Source organism: Scophthalmus maximus, chromosome 8, assembly GCF_022379125.1.
Source record: "Scophthalmus maximus strain ysfricsl-2021 chromosome 8, ASM2237912v1, whole genome shotgun sequence".
NCBI lineage: Eukaryota > Metazoa > Chordata > Actinopteri > Pleuronectiformes > Scophthalmidae > Scophthalmus > Scophthalmus maximus.
This window is the reverse complement of record NC_061522.1, coordinates 4,515,001-4,538,083: the sequence shown is the minus strand read 5'-3', so window position 1 is coordinate 4,538,083 and position 23,083 is coordinate 4,515,001. Positions and strand designations below refer to the sequence as shown.

The 23,083-nt window shown below is 45.8% G+C and overlaps 3 protein-coding genes across 8 annotated transcripts in view; all 3 read left to right on the top strand.

Annotated features, from left to right (window-relative positions):
- Positions 1 to 1,278: 1,278 nt before the first annotated feature.
- On the top strand, positions 1,279 to 6,805 carry LOC118312772 (actin-related protein 2/3 complex subunit 1B-like). Its single transcript, XM_035637656.2, has 10 exons — positions 1,279 to 1,472; positions 2,050 to 2,170; positions 3,114 to 3,218; positions 4,066 to 4,288; positions 4,402 to 4,509; positions 4,911 to 5,162; positions 5,255 to 5,330; positions 5,593 to 5,792; positions 6,167 to 6,257; positions 6,391 to 6,805. Exons 2-10 carry the CDS (start codon positions 2,107 to 2,109, stop codon positions 6,427 to 6,429), a joined length of 1,158 nt encoding a protein of 385 aa, XP_035493549.2. The 5' UTR covers positions 1,279 to 1,472; positions 2,050 to 2,106; the 3' UTR covers positions 6,430 to 6,805.
- A 2,063-nt stretch (positions 6,806 to 8,868) lies between these two features.
- Positions 8,869 to 18,675, top strand: LOC118313089 (monocyte to macrophage differentiation factor 2-like). Its single transcript, XM_035638329.2, has 7 exons — positions 8,869 to 9,213; positions 12,899 to 12,980; positions 13,125 to 13,285; positions 13,452 to 13,526; positions 13,639 to 13,740; positions 14,345 to 14,414; positions 14,503 to 18,675. The coding sequence occupies exons 1-7, from the start codon at positions 9,200 to 9,202 to the stop codon at positions 14,704 to 14,706; spliced, it is 708 nt and encodes a 235-aa protein (XP_035494222.2). The 5' UTR covers positions 8,869 to 9,199; the 3' UTR covers positions 14,707 to 18,675.
- A 2,059-nt stretch (positions 18,676 to 20,734) lies between these two features.
- Positions 20,735 to 23,083, top strand: part of radil (Ras association and DIL domains) — a 26,937-nt gene continuing 24,588 nt past the window's right edge. For all 6 annotated transcript variants that reach the window (XM_035636035.2, XM_035636034.2, XM_047333897.1 and 3 more), the window contains exon 1: positions 20,735 to 20,869. The gene's annotated coding sequence lies outside the window, so the exon portion shown is untranslated. The remainder of the gene's footprint in view (positions 20,870 to 23,083) is intronic.

Below are 23,083 nucleotides of genomic sequence, written 5' to 3'. Positions count from 1 at the left end.
GTTCCTGACGAATGTGTTAAGTTACTCATGAAACATTTGCAAAATCAAACTATTTCTAACTTTATTAGTTACGGTCGATTAGCAGATAAGCGGGAAACCAGCAGCAGGAATCTGAATCGTGTCCACGTGCCCACTACAAGCACAACGGGGACCCATTTGAAAAAAAATTTGACTCCGCAGTGATACAAGTGGTGAAAAACTCCTGAAGTACCAACATTACTTCATAGGCCTTATTTTACAGTGTATGATAACAGTGGCTTACGATGCAGAAATCCTTCAGTGCTTTTCTTTATCCGACAAAGTGCATGAAAAATATTCATGTAATGATTATACCATTATCCTTAAAAAAAACAAAAAAAAAAACATGAACACAAACTGTAAATTAAAAGATATCTTCCAAATGTTGACAAAAAAAAAATGCTACGTGTCATGAAGACCTTTAAAATTAGTACATGTGTTTAGTGCCTTTTGGTCGGTCGGGTCCCTAAAAGTTCAAAGGAATAATATTCAGTAGCAAAATGTCGATGTATTGAATTGAGGTCTCTCAGAAGAGACGACGAGCCTTTTGTGAACAAACACCAGTTCTACCCATGAAAAGGAATTTAGCGTGACGCACTGGTTTTTCAGGTTTTCACTCTATTCTATTAATCTTCCTCTTAAGCCCTGACTGGAACTAATGAGTAACGTCAGAAATTTGCAAATGCAAAGGCCTCCAGACAATTAAATGATATTAAATGACATTAAATTGCATTAGAAAATGTGATGTGAGATGTTTCTGGGGGGAAAGTTCTGAAATATGTGAAGTTGACAGGAGCACAACTTACTGGAGAGTCAACCTCTCTCTCTCTCTCTCTCTCTCTCTCTCTCTCCTCCCGCCCCCTTTGCAGTCTCACTTCTCTTCCCTCCCCCTTTTTGCTTGTTCCTCTTTCTTTATGAAGAAGTGCCCACGTCCCGCCCCCTTTTCCTTTCTGCCTTTCATGCTTCATAAGTTTTTTTTTTCTGCCTCCCCCCTCCCTCAGTGTCTACCTCCTCCTCCTCCCCCTCCCCCTCCTCCTTCTTTTTAACATTTTTTTTTTTTTGCAGAACATTGCATTGTGCTCTTTCTCAAACCCTCACTCGCTTCACGTTTTGTTCCTTTTTTTTAAAAAAAAGACGACCAACCTAACGACTGAACTTTAATCCTTTATCTCTCACATGATATTTTCCGCCCCGGGCTCCAGCCTGCGTTCACTTCCCCCCTCAGAGTTGCACTGTACCCTCCTCCACTTCCCCCCTCTGACCTCTCTCCTCCCTTCCTCTCCGCAGCGCAGCTCCTTTCTTCCTGGGCTCACTCTGTCGTTGGCGTTTCGCGTTGACTGGCCAGAGTCCGCGAGCTGAACACCCTCTCTTCTCCCTTCTCTCTCTCCCTCCATCCATCCATCCGTCTTCTGCAGCTATTCACCCGACCCATTCATCTCTGTACTGCCCTCAGGGTAAGTAGCCTAGAAAATATTTAACAGTCGACTGGGTGTGTTTATACATGTCATACAACATCCACCCTCACGCAAACACACACACACACACACACACACACACACACACACACACTTTATAAGTGCATTAAGTAGGAAGTGTGCAACAGGCAGTGCTGCTCACTCACTCACTCACTCACTCACTCACTCGGGGCACAAACAGGTCGATGTTATAACGTGAAACACATTCATTTTTTTAGAAGTAAGTGAGCGTGATGGAGACGTTTGAATTGATTTCCTGGGTGTGGACTTGTGGACTGCGCTTGTTGTCCTACGTGGGATGTGTGTGTGTCAAACCTTGACCTGCATCATTCCTCTCATGTTTCTGAAAAAAGTCTGGACTTCATTATCTCAACTCGAGCGGGATAAAGTCAGTGGGTTCCTCCGAGCGTTCAAGTCCGTGGCGGTGTGTGTGTGTGTGTGTGTGTGTTGCCTCTGAAAAATAATATTTCACTGTAGTTCAGAACTCGTTCCTTCCTCTTTTCACTTCTTTCCTGTAAAAAGGCATATTGTGACTTCTGTTTTTTTCCCCCTCCAGACTTCTCTGTTCTGTGAACATCACTTCCTGCTCTGTCTCTTGAGCATCTGATTGGCCATGGCGTACCATAGTTTCCTGCTGGAACCAATTAGCTGCCATGCCTGGAACAAAGATCGCACCCGTAAGTCTGCCCGCCGTCTCTGTTTCGTCCCTCTGGGTTCCTTTTTTTTACTTTCAGTGGCTTCTGAGTCCGCTCGTCTCTCAGCTCAGCTACACACTGTTTCAATCACACACACACACACACACACACGCACGCACGCACGCACGCACGCACGCACGCACGCACACACACACACACACACACACACACACACACACACACACACACACACACACACACACACACACACACACACACACACACACACACACACACACACACACACACACACACACACACACACACATCATGGAACATCTTTGCTTCGACTGGTGTCCGCGCCAAAGAGCGAAGTGGCGCAATAGTGAGAAGCATTGTGATTGGCTCCCAGGTGGGGAGAAGGTATTTCCTGTTTCCTGTAGCGTCTGGGGGCCTTTTCTGAGAAGCTCTTGTGCTTCGGTGAGCTGCAGGAAACTCGGGCCATATTTGGCCCTGTTTTCACCGGCACTTTGGTTCTTTCTGGGCAGAGCGGATGTTAACAGTCGGCCGCGGTCGAGTCACGGCGGTAGTCTCGCTCATCACGCAGGATACTGCAAACTCTCACCAACGCGGCCTCTGACTCATCCGCTGACTAAGTAGGAAACCAGTGCCGAGTTTGCGACAACGTAACGGCGAAGGAACGGTGCAGTTTCTTTTCACATTGTCTATTTAAAGGCGCCATGTGTGTGTGAGCTGCCTGCAGGCGGTTACAACGCGCTGCATTCGTCCAGTTTCCTCCGTCCTCTCGTGCAGCCGGTCAGCTGCTCTTGTGTTACACTCCACTGACCATCCTGTCAGAAAACTGCCTCGCCGACTGTCAGTCACACTGGTGAAATTCCCTGTCCGAATGTTTTTTTTCTCTCTCTGGTTTTCCTCGCTCTCTGTCGCGTTGCACAGCGTAATCCAATGTGTCCCTGTGCCGCAGAGATCGCCCTGTGCCCCAACAACCACGACGTGCACATCTACAAGAAAGATGGCGCCAAGTGGACCAAGATCCACGAGCTGAAGGAGCATAACGGGCAGGTGACAGGTGAGAGTAATACAGTAACAATCTCCCACAAAAACAAAAATTCGCAAAAATGAACTGTCCGAAGTGAAAAAATGCCAGTTTTGGGAAAACATTGTGGAGTTGAAGGTCTAGTCAAGTGGCACTTTTTACCTTTTGACAGTTGAATCCACCGCTGTGAAAGAGATTATGAATTTATATTGTGTTGAAATTCAAACCATCTTTTCCAATGAAACCGAGAAAAACTAAAAGAAGGATTTAGAGGAATTGTTTAACATTTTGCAAAATACACTAATGTGTCTTCTTGTCAAGAGATGGAGAAGAGGATCAACACAATTTGAAACTAGCAGCTTAGCTTAGCATAAAGATTGGATGGGGGGGGGGGGGCAGCTACCATGCTTCTTTCCTTCCTAATGCCAGCACATTTAAATCTCACTAAATAAACACGTTTGTCTAGTCTGAAACAAAAAAAAAACCGGAAGCTTAAAAAACATCAAGTTGTGGTCGTATGAGGGGTTGACATGAGATGAAATATTTCTTGGGGCGGGTGCAGTGGCTGCCTGGTTCCTTGGCAACACGACTCCCGGCTTGTTTCCCGCCTCTTTATGCTACGATAAGTGGACCGCACTGGTTCTTCCATCTCACATCCCACTCCTCGGAGAGACAAAAGTGACGCGTCTTGCGGTATACCTCTCTTGATAGTGTAGCTCTTGATCCATCGGAGTTTCAGTCCACTTATTTGAAGCCTCTTTGGACAAAGGTTCCACCAGATGAATGTAATATAACGTAGAGTTTTTTCTTTGAACGTTTATGTATCGTCCTGACGCCTGTAAAATGATCAAATATCACTAGGAGCTTCTTTCTCCTGCAGGTATCGACTGGGCTACGGACAGTAACCGTATAGTCACCTGCGGTGCCGACCGCAACGCCTACGTGTGGACCCTGAAGGAGGGCACCTGGAAGCCCACCCTGGTCATCCTGCGGATCAACCGCGCCGCTCGCTGTGTGAAGTGGTCGCCCAGAGAGAACAAGTTCGCCGTCGGCAGCGGCTCCCGCCTCATCTCCATCTGCTACTTTGAGCAGGAAAACGACTGGTGAGGCTTTTGCAGCGGGACGGCTTCCCGTCCTATAGGTTGCAGAGAAATTAACGTTTTCACGAGTAGTAGGCGTTGTTCATTCTTGCGATCTGCGTGGTTTCCCCTCACAGGTGGGTGTGTAAGCACATCAAGAAGCCCATCAGGTCCACCATCCTCAGTCTGGACTGGCATCCCAACAACGTCCTGCTGGCTGCTGGATCGTGTGACTTCAAATGCAGGTATCACAAGTCGAAACAGGCACATAGACGTGCTACTCTTCCTTCATTTGCTGTATTTCTCTTGAGGTTTACTCATACTTCTTTGTGTGTAGATTTCTCTTGTGATTTGAGGTTGTACAATCTAAATAGGCACCAACTGCAACTCTAAAAAACAAATGTGAACAAAATATAATCATAAATATGAACTAAACTTACTTGCATCTTGAAGAAATGAAGCCCCAATCCCACATAGATGGGATTTCTAAAGTTTGACATTGATTTTCACAAGAGCAATGAAACAGTTACATGCTCATACAACACTCAACCGATCTAATAGACATCTAATAAGCTTCTCGACTATTAACAATAAGAGGAATTATAACTCGTGTCTTACTCACGTCCCCCCCCCCCCTCGTTGACAGGGTGTTCTCAGCCTACATTAAGGAGGTGGAGGAGAAGCCCGGCCCCACTCCCTGGGGCAGCAAGATGCCGTTCGGGGAGATGTTGCTCGAGTCCGGCGGGTCCGGAGCCGCGGATCAGAGTTCGGGAGGAGGAGGAGGAGGCGGCGGCGGCGGCTGGGTGCACAGCGTGTGCTTCTCGCACTCCGGCAACCGCCTGGCCTGGACCTCCCACGACTCCACTGTGTCTGTCGCCGAGGGAGGCAAGACGGGAACGTGAGAGAGGGCGGGGCGGCATACCTGTGTGTCTCCGTGTGTGTGTGTGTGTGTGTGTGTGTGCACACTGACCTTTGTTACTACTTCCACAGGGTGATCAGCCTGAGGTCAGAGACACTTCCCCTTCTGTGTGTCACCTTCATCACTGAGAACAGCTTAGTAGCAGCTGTGAGTATTCAGGACACAGGCAGTACTTGATTCTGAACCCGTTCATGAATCGGTTCATTTCATTCTACTCACATCTACTTACTTTGAGAGTCTGACTCTGAGATGTTGACAAATCAAAAGTGTGAAAGAGCCAAATATTAAAAGAATTACATGGCCATAATCTCTAGTGTCACCATGCCACAATATTGCTTTGACACCCCGATGTGCACCAGCTCCACCTGATTGCGTCCTCCTTGCGTGCGTTTTTCTCGCCTTCCTCCAGGGCCACGACTGTTGCCCGGTGCTGTTTGTGTACGACGGCGCCAAAGCCTGCTTGACATTCGGCGGCAAGTTGGACGTGCCCAAGCAGGCGGCTCAGAAGGGCATCAGTGCCAGGGAGCGTTTCCAGAACCTGGACCGTCGGGCCTCAGAGACCCAGAGCACCGACAAGGACCTGAACACCCTGCACAAGAACAGCATCAGGTGGGTGGAGGAAACCGACGGTTGGAGAGGACTGAAATGGTTTGGTGGTGTGTGATGTACAGTGAGAAATTTGTAGGCATGTAACAAATTTTTAAGAGATAATGTAGTGAAATTCAACCAGACATTGAGTTTTTGTGAGCAACACCATCCTGGTTTGAACTTAACATCTGACTCATATACAGTAAATTCAATTTCCCTCTCATTATAACAAGAAAATTTGAAAATTAATTTCTTATTTTAAATTTTAAATCTGTGCAGGTTCCTGAAATGATTCCGTCCCCCCAAAAAAATGACATAAATATTTCAATATTTAAAATTGTTTGAATGCATGCACAACTTTCGTCATCTATATTAAAATGATTAATATATTTCAGCCAAATCTCGGTGCTGGAAGGAGGACGAAACCAGTGCTCCAGGTTCTGCACCACCGGCATGGACGGAGGAATGGGCATCTGGGATGTCAAGGTAATGCACAATTAGCCCACGTGATTGATTCGTGTGGTCAGACCTTAATCGTGTGGTATCCTGTTGACATGATGTGAAATCACAGTCATGATGCACAACAACAGCAAAAAATGACCTCCCTTTCTTCTTTCAGACTCTGGAATCTGCAATGAAGAACTTGAAGATAGTCTGAACTGAAGTTTACACGAAACCGCGCAAAAGTATAGTAGCTTCTGGAGATATGAAGAAAAAACTGCTGCCTTGTCACACAAAGCTTCTTGGCCATATTTGTAATCAGGTATCTTTTTTACATGAATATATATATGAAGGTTAAACGATCAGACTCAGGTCAAATGGTGTTTGCAACCCCCGCCCCCCGCAGCTCTTTGCCGAGCTTGTAGAAACGGAGGGCCTGACCATGGGTCTGCAAACGGTACAGTGTAATCACGGACTGAATGCTTAAAGCAGGAATTTTATATTAATCTGAATGAAAAAAACGCTGCAGTAGTTGTCTAAAGCTTATGCTGGTCATAAAATGCATATCATAAAATGATTGTCACAGTGCTCAACCAAGCGTTGTTTATCACAGGTGTACGTGTTTGTTCAGGTCTTGTCACGTTCGCCCGAGTGTGTAACTTCAGCGGCTTCCGGACATGCGCCGAAGTCCGAAACGTTTCCTGTCCGCCCCTTTTGTCAGAATTTGTCCTGATAACATCCAAGTGAGCCCATCTGAGGAATACAGCGGGGAAGTTCACGGCGAGCGAGTGGGCGCCACACAGAATGTTCCGGAAATATTCAATATGCCAAATATTCCATGCACAAACCTGGACATTTTCCATAATTCAAATCTGAAAAAAAAAAGCTTTATTGTTTATAGAAAACATAGACAGGGCTGAAAACAGTACCCTGATTCTGGCTATGCTACCATTTAGCATGAAATAAAGTGTAAAAAGAATAGAATAGCACTCAGTGGAGTGCAAAAGTTCTGCTAGTTGAAATTGGAAAGAAAAAAGATTGTTGCATCATTCCCTCAAAAAAAGGTATGAAAATGTAGAAATATGCCCGACGTTGCCATGTTAAAGAAAGAGAAAAGGCCGCATTCAAATCAAAATGTGATGGCTTCTGTCCAGGTCCCGGCCCAATCCATGAGCTACGGTTGAGGCCGTGTTCCTGGGCCACAACCAGCTGAGAGGGCGCGACGTGATTGGTTGTACCCTCTTCTTCTTCTTCTTCTTCGTCGCTTTCAATGGCGGATGGCGACCACCCTGATAGGCGCATTAGCGGGACCTTCTGGTCCGGAGTTTTCACTATGTCCTCTGACAGTGGCAGAAAAGCGAAAGGACAGTAGAAGTGACTTTTTTACTGTAGTGCTGTCGTTTGATGTTAGTGTACAACGACCACAAACCCTAACTGGATTTAACGCTGCATTTAAAGTCTTTAAAATGTGTAAAATCAAAGAAAATATGTGAGGTGTTATGCCGCTCCCCCGCCATCTTTTGAATTCCAGGAGACGTGACAACGGGCATGCGCAAGCGGTGGACCAATGGATGAGCTCAAGTTTGGTCGAATTCGATTCTGTAGTTTTCAAATAATGTTCCTCCCCAAATTGAATCACGCCAGTAGCCCATCTTTTTCTTTAAATCCTCATGCAAATCCGTCCATAATTTTTGAGCAATCCTGCTGACAAACGATAGGATTGCAATCATAAATCCTGTTTATGGCCATTCATCAGAATACTGACACTGAATATTGTTTTAATTTATCCTAAAGGAAGGTTGGAGGTAGAATCAACGCTGTGCTTCTTGAACACGCATGCATCTTGAACGCCATACTGAAACACATATATCATCAGATATCGTCATATCGTCGTGAATACCGCGGTTTATATCAGGAGCCAGACTTCCATCTCCACCTAGAGGCAGAAGCGGGAGCTGCAGGCGCACACACACACACACACACACACACACACACACACACACATGATGAAAAACAACCCTCCTCCTCACCGAGTCGTGATGAGGTGAACCTGCGGCTAGAGAGAGAGAGAGAGAGAGAGAGAGAGAGAGAGAGAGAGAGAGAGAGAGAGAGAGAGAGAGCGGCAGAGAGAGAGAGAGAGAGAGAGAGAGCGGCAGAGAGAGAGAGAGAGAGAGAGAGCAGCAGATAGCAGCAGAGAGAGAGAGAGAGAGAGAGAGAGACACACACACACACACAGACACATAGAGAGAGAGAGAGACACACACACACAGAGAGAGAGACACACACAGAGAGAGAGAGACACACACACAGAGAGAGAGACACACACACACACACACACACACACACACACATAGAGAGAGAGAGAGACACACACACACACAGAGAGAGAGACACACACACACACACACACACACAGAGAGAGAGAGACACACACACAGACACACACACACACACACACGCACACAGAGAGAGAGAGACACACATACACACACACACACACACACAGAGAGAGAGAGAGAGAGAGAGAGCAGCGACCGTGCAGGAGGACCGTCTCTCTCCACACACACACACACACACACACTCACAGAGGGAGAGAGAGAGAGAGAGAGAGAGAGAGAGACACACACACACACACATACACACACACACACACACACACACACAGAGAGAGAGAGAGAGAGAGAGAGAGAGAGAGCGAGAGAGCAGCGACGTGCAGGAGGACCGTCTCTCTCCACACACACCTTCCCCCCCGACGCCCTCACTTCCGGAGCGGATCCCCTCTGGAGGCAGCCGGGTCGGGACGGAGCGAGCCTGAGATGAGGAGCGCAGGACGACGACGACGACCGACGTGTGTCCGCTGGTGACACGGCGATGCTCGCTGCGCCGCGGTAGACGACAACCGGAGCCGGACCGATCACACACACACACACACACACACACACACACACCGTCCGTCTGCTGTCAACTGTTGCTCATCCCCCCTGTAAATGAATCTTGTAAGGTAGGTCACATCGTTTACAATATGATTCAGGGTTTGGCAAACGAAATGGGGAATATTTATATATTCATGTTGCTGCCTGATAGTGATGATGATGATGGTGATAGTGATAGTGATGATGATGATGATGGTGATAGTGATGATGATGATGATGGTGATAGTGATGATGATGATGATGATGGTGATGGTGAGGAGGAGGAGGAGGATGCTGGGATCTGTAAAAAAAAAATATATATATAACAATCAACCTTTTTCATCTCGGGACCAGTGATGTAATAACCGTCATTTGCTTGACAAACAATCTTAAGAATAACACTCACCTGCCACTTCCCTCCTCCTCCTCCTCCTCCTCCTCCTCATCATCTTGCTGTCTCTTCACGCCTCCTCTTCTCGTCCTGTCTGAGAAGCAGCGGGCCACTCGAACACACAACCTGTCCTCGCTGTCCTCGGGTCCCTCGGGACTCACACTGTGCACATTTTGGACAGGTTGCAGGTTTGGCTCTTCTCCGGTGGGTGTCAGGGCAGGAGGAGGTCAAACGGAGCAGCATCGCGCTGCAACCCACTGTCATCCTCATCATCAGTTAATACGCTAATATAGAGGTGCAACAGCTCATCGGTGACCAAATGAATCGCCAAACTATTTTGATAATCGATAAGTGAAAAATTCTCTGATTTCAGCTTCTTCAATGTGAATATTTTCTGGTTTCCTTCCTCCTCTGCGACAGTGAACTGAATATCTTCGGTGTGTGGAAAAAACAAGACATCACCTCGGAGTTTTGGGAAACACGATCGATGTTTTTCACCATTCTATGACCTTTTATGGACCAAACAACTAATCGAGTAATCGAAGAAAATGATGGACAGATTAATGGATAATGAAAATAATAGTTAGTTGCAGCCCTACTCTTTGATGATCCATCGATCCCTTAATTGTTTGATCTGTAAAATACCATAAATTAATACATACGATCTATTACAAGTTCCCACGGCTCAAGGGCGTTCAAAAACCCAAAGATATCATATATACAATGACAGGAAATGCAGACAAGCGAGACATTCTTACCCCCGAGAGTCTAGAAACATCATACTTGTGTTGTTGTTGTTGTTTTTTTTTTGCTTGAACGTCGACAAGAACAATTATGCGATGATCATAATTGTTGTTGCTTCAGCTCTTGGAACTCACCACGCTGCACGAGATCTTTTTAAAAAACAGATATTTTCCCTTATAATTCAAGGAGGCGAGAGGTGATTTTGTTTATTATTTTGAATCTAATAAATCCCTGCTTTGAGCTTTCCAAATCACAATACGAACAGGTCCATGAGAACGTAGGGCAACAAGTTAACCGGGGTTTCTTCCGAATTAGTCGTGAAAACTGTGTCACAGTGTCTCCGAGCGCAAGGTGGCGTCTTCGTCTTGCCCATTTCCGTCCAGAACCAAGTATATATATACAGTTTGAGTAGTTTCCCGTCACTGTACAAATAGGGTCAAAGACAAGAGCAGGACTTCCTCCACCTGAAGTCACGTAGACCGTGAAGTGGACGGAGGCCGTGATCTCCATGTTTCAATGGGACGACCGGAGCAGAGAGAGAGGGTTCCGTCCGTCCGTCCGTCCGTCCGTCCGTCCGTCCCACTCGAGGTGTAGCGTGTTGTTTTTTTCCCCCCCACAGCTCTGCCTCCGCCTCTGTCCAGCCCTCGGAGTCTCCCTGTCTGGCTTCAGGCCTGGTAATTATCAGCCAAGTCGATAGAGTCATTAATGACCCGGCCAAGCCTGCTGGGCCTGGCACTGACACACACACACACACACACACACACACACACAAAGACTAGGGAGCCAGGCAGGCAGACAGTGTGTGAGGCCGGCGTCGGATGCGGGAGGGGGGGGGTCCGATGGAGCGATGGGGCCTTTTTATTGGGGACAGGACGGTGTGGGTCAGTTCGTTTTAGTAGCTCTGAAAGGAGCGTCACTTCCAAAGCATAGCTGCACACAGTGGAGGAGGAAGAGTAGAAGGAGGCGTGAGCCGTATCTCCTGTATCTGTCTATGCAGGATCAGTGGTGTCATCTGATGTTTGTTTTTTAACTTTTGGAAACAAGACCGTTTGAAACTGTGATGGATACATTGTATATCACATAGAGATATAGATTTAATGGTAATTTAGCTCTGCTGATACGGATACCCCCAAATGCTGTAGATGATGTATCGGTATACACGTATTATAATATATTATACATATAGATGTATAGTACAGATGAATCAGGTGTTTTTCTAGTATTGACAGGGACATCTTCACGTTTAGAAAGCTGACTGATGCAAAGCTAACCGACTGTTCCATGTGTATGCATTTTTAACTAGGGTGGTTTTCCCTCTTTTCCTCTCTCCTCGTTTTGAGTCCCTTCAATCTTAGAACAATGCGTGCGTGTGTGTGTGTGTGTGTGTGTGTGTGTGTGTGTGTGTGTGTGTGTGTGAGTGTGTGTGTGTGTGTGTGTGTGAGTGAGGGAGAGAGAGAGAGAGAGAGATCACTAAATCTAGGTCTCTTATGAAATCTTGCTCCTCAAGATGCAGCAGAGAAAACAGGGAGGGGTTGTGGTTTGCGATTGTGTGTATGTCTACGTGCACGCGTTCGTGTGCATGTGTCCGTGTGTTGACGTTGTCGTGTGTCTGCGCGGACACATTTTTGCCCTTTTGCCGTCCTGCGTGTTAATTTGATCATCGGGAGGCAGAGAGGAGGAGAGACATGGAAGAGACGAGGAAAGAAAGATGAAAGAAGCGAGGAAGGACTTTTCTAGTGTGGTATCCCTGCTCGGTGGTTTCCATGACAACAGTGACATCACTGATGGAGCGCAACCTCCTGAGCTGATTCGTGCTTCTTTGGGATTCCGTGCATAGTGTTCACGTTCAAAAGAACAGATCTAAGTTTACCTGTGTGTGTGTGTGTGTGTGTGTGTGTGTGTGTGTGTGTGTGTGTGTGTGTGTGTGTGTGTGTGTGTGTGTGTGTGTGTGTGTGTCTGTGTCTGTGTGTCTGTGTCTGTGTGTCTGTGTCTGTGTGTCTGTGTCTGTGTCTGTGTCTGTGTGTGTGTGTGTGCGTGTGTGTGTGTGAACAGGCAGGCATATCTGTACGTGTGAAGCACTTATGAAAGAGATCATCGGGACAAACCTCTGGTTTCAGTTGGTCCGTGGTTACCCACTGTTGCCAGGCAACAGCAGCCATGGCAACAAGTTGAAGCATGATCCAGGGTTGCTAAGCGAAAGGACAGGGCGGGGTGAAATTTTATGAGCGCCACTGGGATACAAATGGATGCAAATATCGCTGTTCGATGTGTTCGACATGTTTTTAGGAGGTTGGGAAGGAGATTATTAGATTATAATTTAATAAAATGGCATATGAAACACATATCATATATGTTTTGTTATTGAATATTGCAAATAAGGCAAATGTCTTAGATCAGATATCTTCATTGTTGATTAATTAGTGAGTTCTTTTCTTGATCAATTGATCTGTCGTTTGATCTACGAAGATGTCACAGATGTTTTGTCTGACCAACAGTCCGAAAACCAAAAGATAAATCAGAGAATGGGTCATTTGCAAATTATTCGATCATTGATTTTCTGACCGACTGATTGCCGCAGCCACACAGATCGCACACGACATTCTGTTGAATATATCAAGTTCAATCTGTTGATTTCCCAGGTTTATGAACAACCGTGTTCCTCCTAACAAGAGATACCAGCCCACAGAATATGAGCATGCTGCCAACTGTGCGACGCATGCGGTGAGCGCACACACACACACACACACACACAGACCACTTTTTGCAAACAGAAAAAAGAATGACACCGCCACCATTTTCCCCCCAGACTGTGTGTGTTCATTGTATCCTTGCTCATGTTTCATTTATGTTATGCCTTTCATTTAGTTATGGATAATCCCCAGCCTGCTGGGCAGCTCCTTGTTGCACTTCCACTCGGAGGACCAATGGGAGCGGCTGTCGGCCTGGGTGTACGGGGCGGGGCTCAGCTCGCTCTTCATCACCTCCACCCTGTTCCACACCGTGGCCTGGAAGAAGAGCCACTTACGGTACAAACGCACACGCCGCTGACAGTTCCCCTGCGCGGACTGAGCCGAAATCTTTTCCCGTCGTTTTGGTGTTTGTTCGGAAATTGTCCCCTGCATATCTGCTGTTTTGAATGTGAAACAAGCTGATGCCCCGTGTGTGAGCAGCGTGGGTCCCTTGTCTCCGCAGGTCCGTGGAGCACTGTTTCCACATGTGTGACAGGATGGTGATCTACTTCTTCATCGCCGCCTCCTACGCCCCTTGGTAAACAACCCCAGCTATGAGTATGTGTGTCTCTCACTGTGTGGGCAGTGTGCGTGTGTGTGTGTGTGTGTGTGTATATTGTAGTTATGTCTTTCTGCTGATGCTCAACCAGGCTGAACCTGCGGGAGCTGGGTCCCTGGGCGAGCCACATGCGCTGGTTGGTGTGGGTCATGGCGTCTTTTGGTACCACCTATGTCTTCTTCTTCCATGAGAGGTCAGCTCACACATTCACACATTCACCGTCTCTCTATGTATTAATTCATCCAATCAGTATTCCATTGTGACAATAAAATCTCAACGTATAGGTCCATTTACTAGCTTTTCTCCAGGGTTACGGTTGCATCTCAAATCTGTATCACATGACCAGCAAAACCTCAACTCAGGTTTTCAGTGGATGTATTGTATTTGCCGTTTTTTTTCCAAATCTGTCCGCGCTGAAGTGGTGAAAAGATATGAGAGAGATCACTTATTAGAGCGTACTTAATTTCACAACTTTAAGTTCATAAACGTACGATTTTTTTCCTCTGCACCTCCGTCATGAAGCCACACTCTTCAGTTGCAGGTGATGATATGCATTCATACATGCATCCTGACAATATTTTTTAATAATAAAACATAGGATTTATATAGCGCTTTTTGTCCTGGTTTCATCCTATTCAGTCGTATTAAAATAAATGCCCGAGAGCGAGCGTCAACACTGCACTTCCTTGGGCCCTTAACCATACACCTGCCGAGCGTGAAGCCGATAAGATGAACGGTTCTCGAGATATGTGAACCACACATCATCTCCGACGCTTTAACCTCCCTCTCTGTGTCAGGTACAAGATCATGGAGTTGATCTGCTACACAGTGATGGGCGTCTTTCCAGCCCTGGTCATCCTCTCGATGGTGAGCCCACGACGTGGTTATGACATGTAATGCAGTGTATCGTGTCTGTGAAGCGTTATGAACGATAAACTTCTCTGCCTCGCCGCAGCCGGAGCAGGCGGGACTGTGCGAGCTCCTGGTGGGCGGAGCCTGCTACTGCCTGGGGATGGTCTTCTTCAAAAGTGACGGCATCGTCCCGTTCGCTCACGCCATTTGGCACCTGTTTGTCGCCATGGGAGCGGCCGTCCACTACTACGCCATCTGGAAGTACCTCTACGCCCTGCCGCCCAATCAGGTCCAGACCTCCAGATGACATCAGCGCTGACCTCGCAGGGAGCGGCCTCCTGTGTTTGAGCGGCGCTCAACGACCAGGCGACGGGAGCTGTGTTCAGGTTCAGGGGTTGCCTCGTTTTGGAGGGGCGAGTTGGGCGACCGCGTACTTCCTTCCGCGATTAACCCAGGTCCAACCTCACACAGACCAAAAGTAAATGTTGCGTTCAAGTGGTCCTCGTCGACTTGCAAAGAGTCAAATATATTCATATTTTATTACCAGGAGATCAGTGAGAACCAGTTGGTTACACTTGCTGGCATGTTTGACGATACCTCAATTCTGCTTTAACACGAAACATAATGATTAATGATACGGGATATTTATCCGCATATCAGTAACAGTCAGTTTACAGTCTGCTAACAAGGATGGACAGTGTGATTTATGCCTGGCATCCATTATTTCATTGACATGGCTTTGGTTTCAGGCAGCCAATCTGTGGTGCCGGTAAAGCAATGACAAGATTAAATATTAGAAATGATGTATTCTTTGTTTTACTCTTAAAAATTCCACCTAAAATTCACCGCAAAAATCTGCCGCTGCCTTCTCTTTAAATGATATTGTTCCGTGCATCTTTTTTTTTTTTTTTAGATGAATCTTAGCTGCGATTCAAATTAAATTTTATTTTGAATCTTTATTATTATTTTTTTTTTCATGGTGCCACCCCAACAACTTCCATCGATCAAGGTTTTAGTACAACTCAAACTTGAGCCTCCGAGACAAAGCCCAGGGCCAAAATGTTCCGGGGAAAACTTCCTGTTCCTCGGAAAGATTACTGCCATAACTGCACAATAGCAACTGAAGTTGACCCAGGTGAGCTTCACCAGCCTTTCACCAGCCAGGGGCGTTTGGATTACGGCCCCCTGAGTAAATCATCCCTCGGTGGAAATTAAGACACTGGCTTTATTCCCACAGGCTGATGACCGCCTGAATCAAATACCTCATACGCATGATGTTTGACTCAACGAGGCGGCGAGGGTATTTGAACGCACCATCGAGCGACGGACCGGCATTGCAATAGATTGTAGGACGCTGAGAGTCACAGAGCGAACGCACACCGCGTGGTGCATCCCACGGCCGGACGCTGCCCCGTCGGCCCGGACTCTCACGGGAGGCAGCCCTGTGACCTCTGACGAAGCTTTTTGTTTTCCTTATTTAATTTTGACCACGTCGTTCAATCGTTCACTTGCGATTTTTCGATTTTCCAGATCTCAGTTTCATTCCAATGATCAGGGGTTATATTACTACTCTTCGCGGTGCATGTCCAGATTCAGTGCTCCGTTCGCTGAATCGAGGGCCATTGTCTTATTGTCAAGAGGAACACAAGTGTTTACAGTTAACTTGACTTGACTATCTTCAGTAGTTTTAAGGACATTATTTATTGTATTATTATCATCATCGTCACCGGTAACAGAAGGTTTGATTATATCAGGAATGTACTATTCCAGTTCAGAGCTCTAGATTGTATTATCACTGTTATTGTTATCAATTGTGCTATCGACTCTCCGGTGCACTATGTGGTTTCGACAGCAGTTTGCTTCGGTTCGGTGATTTACTGTGATTATTTCACAAATCAAGCATGGCAGTAAGTACAGTAAGTGGGATGCTATGTTTTTTTTCTTTCTGCCGACTGATATTCATGGTTTCAGTCTCGAAAAAAAAGACTTTACCTGTTCGCTTCCACCTTTGCCAAGCTCTGTTTAGTAGATGATGGAGAACACTTGCTGAATTCGAATAGTTTACTGTCGTTCATTAGGGTTTTGGCGAGCGAAGGTGTCATCGGGACGGTTTATACGGTATATCTCCATCAACGAGGCGCAGTAAAATGTGGACTTCATCTATGTTTTCATCCCGCTGTCCTTGTGGTGTCAGCCGATTGATTATCTTCATCGTCTCCGTCTTAGATGAATGGGACCCCATCTGTCAAAGCTACACGGTTAAACCTCAGAGTGGGGAAAACCACTGCCAGAAGACTCACCTACTGCCGCAACCGATAGCACACGACTTCCACATATGTCTCACACTTGAAGGGAAACTGAAGCTATAGTATTGTTGAACAATCTGGCCCAATATTAAGGCATCTCAGGTGTGTGTGTGTGTGTGCGCGCGTGTGTGTGCGCGCGTGTTTGTATGTATCCGATCTGACTCCCATGAATCCAAAGCCTATGATCGGCTGAGTCTATGTTTACACGTGAACGCATGTACCTTGAACACATATATAAAAATACATTTGAATATCTATGTATTCTCTTAGTGTTAAAACTGTATGTGGTGGCACATGGTATATTGGACAAGCTTGTGTTGTATGATACGTGTGGCTAAAGGACCAAAAGGTCAAACCGTCTAAGTATTTATAGGTGTAAAAATAACACTTTATTTTTTTTTTTAACATAGTTTCCACGACTGTCTGTCTGTCTCTCAGGATTTGGATCATTTGGGCTTAAGAGCCCGTGAAGCCACATTTCAAGAACCACTAAAGCTGCTGTGGGTGTTTGGGAGCTGTCTGCCGCAGTGAGAATGATCAAATAGCTGTTAAACTGCTTTTCTTTAATGCCGGCCTCGCTCCGTACAGCTTCACTTTGCCTACTCACATCCGCAAATAGGGCAGCAGCCCCCCCAAAAGTCTTTTTTCTGCAAGCTCTGCATAAGGTAATATTCATGGAGTAACCAAACAGGAGGAGGCTACGGAAGAGTATTAGGGCCAGGCGTAAGAAAAAAAATGAGGGGGAAGATTTTTTGATTATTTTTAACATTTCGAGAATAAAGTCGAAATGTGGGGAATAATGTTGAAAAACTAAATCGAGGATAAAGTCAAAATGTCGAGGATAAAGTTAAAATACTAAATCGATGATAAAGTCGAAATGTCGAGAATAAAGTTAAAATACTAAATCGAGGATATATCGACATTTCGACTTTAATCTCGACATTTTGACTTTATTCTCATGTGAGAATTTGTTTCTTCTTCTGCGTGGTTAACAAAAGAGCAGCCGCGCATAAGGAAGCTTCTGAACTGCCACTGAAAAAAGGTCTTGGGGGGGGGGTTTCAAGGAAAACTTGAGTTTCAAAAATTGGATGTTCATTCCCCCCAACAACTCACATTTACAACTTACCAACCAGCACATGAATGTGGCGCTACATTATTACCATATAGGGTCCAAAAAGAAAAGTCCTGTAAGGACATCATCTAAATTCCATTTATTATATTTGAGATATGTAACACCAGAGTTCAAATAACCTGAAGGTAACACACGAGTCTTTGTTATGGTTATTATTGGATGCAGTTGTAGTTTTCTGAGCGGTCACTTATCACCAGAACAAAGTGGCTTGTGTCACAGCTGACTGGGAATTACATTTGTCGGCCGGTGGACCGCTCACTTTTGGAATGAAAACTCTTCTGGTGCATTCTGAAATGTCATATATATCTCGGAGTGTACACTCAGAGTTCACCTGAGCCTCTGGGACAAACAGAAGAGATTGAGTTTGCTATTGGCAGGACTCGGAATTCAAGACTTGTCCCACAGACGTGTTTGGCCCCTCCGAGATGAAGTGTCTGAGGATGTGACGTGTGTGTCTGTCTCGTCCTGGTTGAAGTGTGTGTCTCAGTAAGACATGCGGTGCCCGCCTGACTTTGTATAGAGCTCTGTGTTGTTTTGTTTTTTTAATAAACTCTCCATGAAGCCTTCGTGGACCCCCCCTGTACATAGTCCATAGACGCTCTGTGATTGTGGCTCTGTTCTCAGTGCTGCTGGTGTTTTATTTTATGGTCCTAATATACACGACTCACTATACTCTCCCATATTCTCTGTCTGTCTCCTTTCCCCTCGTTCCTTCCCATCGGTGATTGTGTCTGTGGTGCTTTTGTGCTGTGATAAGCCCATATGACGCCAACAATGCTTTTATCTTTTCTATTTCTCTTGTAATAAAAAAAAATACAACTTTTTTCATGCAATACAATTCCAAGACTCAACAGTTTTTTTATGGTGTTTTGCCTGTTTTAAATATTTCATAGCTTTGTCTTGTATGACAAACTTGAGTTTCAGCTATTTTGGACACTGTACAATATGCACTGTTGATAATATGATCTGCAGATGGAGCTCAAATACATTTTTGGAATGTGCATTTCAACCCGAGAAGAACTGAGTCGGTAAGTCAGTTAGTTATCAGAAAAAATTTAAATAATACAGATCTATTTTCATGGTTATATTCCATTCCATAATTTGTTAGCATTTATTCATCTGATTGTTTCTTTCATAATTCCTTTTAATCCCCCTTTTTCTCAAAAATGTGTATTTTGGTCGGTACTACATCTCCTGGGTGTTTGAGCTTCTCTGTATTTCTTTTTTTCCGAGTCAAGGCGCGTACCTGCGGGCGTCATGGTCCAATCTGCGACTTGCGTGTGATGTGGGAACTTGAAGCCTGCATTGCACAAACTACATTGAAAGAAAGGGTCTTTCAGTGATGTAGGAGACATCTCGGATCCAGTAAACACAGTAAGTTTGAAATGAAAAATCGTACATAAATCCTCATTCAAATGAGACACTGCCGGTCAAAAACGTTTTTCCAGTCCAGTGCTTGGTTCAAAAGTAAGAAGTAAAACCGGAAGGGGTGGAAAAAGAAAATGAATACAAAAACCATAGACTGTGTATGTAAAAGTGGACGTAGTCACCAGGTGAAGGATGCGGGAGTGCCTGAAACCTGTATTTTCTGGAATGACCAGCAGAGGGCGACTCTCACTGTGAAAAGTCAGTTTCTATAGAAGTCTATGAGAAATGACTCTACTTCGCACTTGTTTTATAACGTCAGTAAACATTTTTCTGAGGAGATTATGTTCTCAATCTCTAGTTTCAGGCCTTCTTCAATACATCACGATGTTCTTTTTCTTAGGTGTCAACCCATTTAGAGTAAAATACATGATTAGGCGCCGTATGTATTGGAGTGCGGAGACAGCGTGATTGACAACCAGGACCGTCCAATACGTGCATGGTCGATCTCAATCAGGCCCCACCCCCTTCTCCTCCAAATAGAGGTTGAATGGGATTGTCCTTCGCATCGTCTTTTCCTACCTATTGTTTTCCTAGACCTCATGACGTCCGTCTCTTCTGGGTCATATTCATACTCTTCCTCTTCTTCTTCTTCTTTGGAGTGAATCGTTTATGTCCATGCATGGCGCGTCATGTAAAATATCGCTACCGCAATGAATTGTCGGCCGTTTATTTCTCCTTTCCTTTCGCAAAGGAAGGTCCAGTTTGCCCTATGCTAAAGGAGATTGAAGCTCCTTTCCTATGCATTAAGAGAATCCGAAACAGCTCTTATCATGGCTGCTGATCAAATACTTTGGGTCACGTCAAAATTTAGGAAACTTCCTAAACCAATATGACACTTTCAAAAATCAAGATGGCGCTGACCAAAATGCAAAATTCAAAAACGTCCCCACGTTGCCACTTTACTAAAAAAAAAATTAAAAAGTTGTGAAAGTTACAAACTGGAAAAAAAATAGATGATCTTAAACTTTAACGAGGAGAATCAATCTTTAAAAATGCCTGTAAGGGACGTCAACATCGAACAGCCTGGACCGCGATACATATCAGCGCCTCCGTGTAGTTCTCGCCGGTGTCCGCCAGGCGGAGTCGTCTCCGCTCGCTCGGGCGCCACAGAGGGGGAGAGAGAGAGAGAGAGAGAGAGACAGAGAGAGAGAGAGAGAGAGAGAGAGAGAGAGAGAGGCAGGTGCGCGGAGGTGAAGCGGCGCTGCCGAGAGAGAGAGACAGAGAGAGAGAGAGAGAGAGGCAGGTGCGCCGAGGTGAAGCGGCGCTGCCGAGAGAGAGAGAGAGAGAGAGAGGGAGAGCGCTCGGGTGTTTCCGCCGCGGCTCGGCGGTGAATGTGCGAATGCGGTTGCCGGAGGCAGTGGGCATTGCTGGACACTCGGCGGAGATGTGCGCACGGAGACGGGAGCACTCGGCGGCGGGCCGCTGTCCAAGTTAACGGGGGCTGTGTTTGTTGGGGGGGGCGGGGGAGGGAGGGAGGGATGCGGGCGGGAGCCCCGGACAAGCTGCGCGTCGCTCGGAGCAGGGCGGCAGGGGTGTGTTCCCCCCGGAGAGACAGGCCGAGAGAAGAGTCCCCCAGCACCATGGAGCCACGCACTGCAGGCTGCGTGAGTATTAACGCACCAGACAGCCAGGGGAGCCAGGGGAGCCAGGGGAGCCAGGGGAGCCCCCCGGGGGACTGGGCTCGTCCCTGGCCGGGATCGCACACACTCAACTTTTCCAGGATCTTATTTTATTATACCGTCATGTGTTTTTTTAAATTATTATTATTATTATTATTATTATTATTATTATTATTATTATTATTATTATTATTATTATTATTATTATTATTATTATTAAGCAGCCTCATAATAATTGTATTGATTCCGTTGAGTGTTGTTGTAAACAATGTTTCAGGCTAATTGATTCTTCACGTGATTGGGTGTCGTGAGAGTGTGGCGCGTGACGAGCTCGTCCATAACCGGCATCACTCACACACACACACACACACACACACCTGTCTGGTCGCCAGGCGCCGCCGCCTGGCGACTTCATCAGCGGATTCATTTCTGGAGCTTTTTTTTTTTTTTTTTTTACATCCTTGCCCTTTTTGTTGCCACGGCGGTTGCCACGGGCGACCACCACACGAGGCCCAAAAGTCGCAAACAAGCCTGGCGGACGAGCGCTTAGAATAAAAAAAAAAAAAAGTAACCTCGCCTGTTCACACTTGTGTCTCCACTCTGACCTTGTGAGGACAGAAGTCTGTGGCCACCGGTTACCGACTGACACACACCCTCACCTCGGGGTCACGAATGCAAACAATGTGGTATAGGCCTCCCCTGGTCCTCTGGGTCTGTTGGCTCTCAGGATTGAGTTAACTGCGGCCAAGTGGCCAGATTACTGCGGATTAGCAGGCATTTAAAATAGTCACGTTATCCCCGCACCACCATGTCCTCGCACAGTCAGCTATAGAACAACACCTTTGTTGGAGGCCTTTAATCATTCGCTGAGGAGAAAACCATGTACAGCCAATGGAGGTGGATAGCTGCGACTGAAGCACAGGCCGTGTGACACGTCCGGTGCTCCTGGTGTCACCTGCGTGAAAAGACCCCTCGTCCGGTCAAAAGAGTTCAACCGAAGCAAAGATCGAAGAGGGCCTCACCTGTAGGGACACGCACCGGAAACAGATCCGCCTGTGGAGAGGTGAAGACCCATGACCCGGATCCCTTTTTTCATTGATGCATCCTTTAACTTTAAACTTAATTTAAATTAATCGCCAACTATTTTGATAATTGGTTCAAGTAGTTTTTACTTCAATGTGAATATTTTGCTCCTCTGTGACAGTGAACTGAATATCTTTGGTGTGCGGGCAAAAAAAAACATCATCTTGGAGTTTGGGAAACACGATCATCACTTCTCACCATTTCGTGGAACAGCAACTGATTGATTAGTCGAGAAAATGAGAGAGAGCCAGCAGGAAAATGCTTGTTAGGTATAAACTGACAATTTCAAGACAAATGCAGGTCCAAATTGTGCATTGTGCATTTTCAAAGTGCATAGTTTGTTTGCCATGTTTTCCCTCAAATGCGGATTATCATAAGATTTGTTATATTATAATCCCTAGATTTAAAAAGTATAAGCACATAAGCGACTAAAACGTTCATGTTCTAATGGTTAGAAATAAAACAACTTCTTGATTCATCACAGTTGTAGTGAGAACAGAACAGATAAACAGATAAAAGATGAGCAACACTCATAATAGAGCTGCAAGAATAAATCAATGAAAATTAATCTGCGGAGATTTAGATTACCAATTTTCCTTGACGGTAAATTTCAAGCACAAAATGCCAAATGTTCTGAGTTTTGCAGCAGTGAGTTTTTTGCAGGTGAACTGAATATGTTGGACAAAACAAGACACTTGAGGCATCGTTTTGATATCTTCTACATTTTATACACTGAATTATTAATCGGTAAAGGAAGGGAAATAATCCTCTGATTTGTTGAAAATGAAAAGAAACATTGGTCGCAGCCTTAATATATAATGTCTCTTATCAAATATAGACACAACTGTGTCTGAGCAGTTTTGAAATCTCCGGATTTTGAACTCTCCCCGTCTCGGCCCAGGAATCTGCCGTCGGTTCCAACAAACCCAGTTTAGGGAAAATGTGTTTGTCGGGCAATATGAGGTCGACTTGGCAGTTTGGACCGTGGCTGTGAAAACAAGCTTAGCTCAGTCAAGAAATCGTTAAAAAAGCTAAAAGCCACTGCAGCATCATTAAGTCCACGGGGTTGTACGGTATCTCAGCGAGATCCAGAGCTCAAGGGTGTCGTCGTAAAAA

Coding starts and splice junctions, on each gene's coding strand:
- LOC118312772 (XM_035637656.2), top strand. CDS start 2,107: ATGGCGTACCATAGTTTCCTGCTGGAACCAATTAGCTGCCATGCCTGG. Junction 4,289..4,401: donor TTTGAGCAGGAAAACGACTG/GTGAGGCTTTTG, acceptor TTCCCCTCACAG/GTGGGTGTGTAAGCACATCA. Junction 4,510..4,910: donor TCGTGTGACTTCAAATGCAG/GTATCACAAGTC, acceptor CCTCGTTGACAG/GGTGTTCTCAGCCTACATTA.
- LOC118313089 (XM_035638329.2), top strand. Junction 12,981..13,124: donor CCAACTGTGCGACGCATGCG/GTGAGCGCACAC, acceptor CCTTTCATTTAG/TTATGGATAATCCCCAGCCT. Junction 13,527..13,638: donor GCCGCCTCCTACGCCCCTTG/GTAAACAACCCC, acceptor ATGCTCAACCAG/GCTGAACCTGCGGGAGCTGG.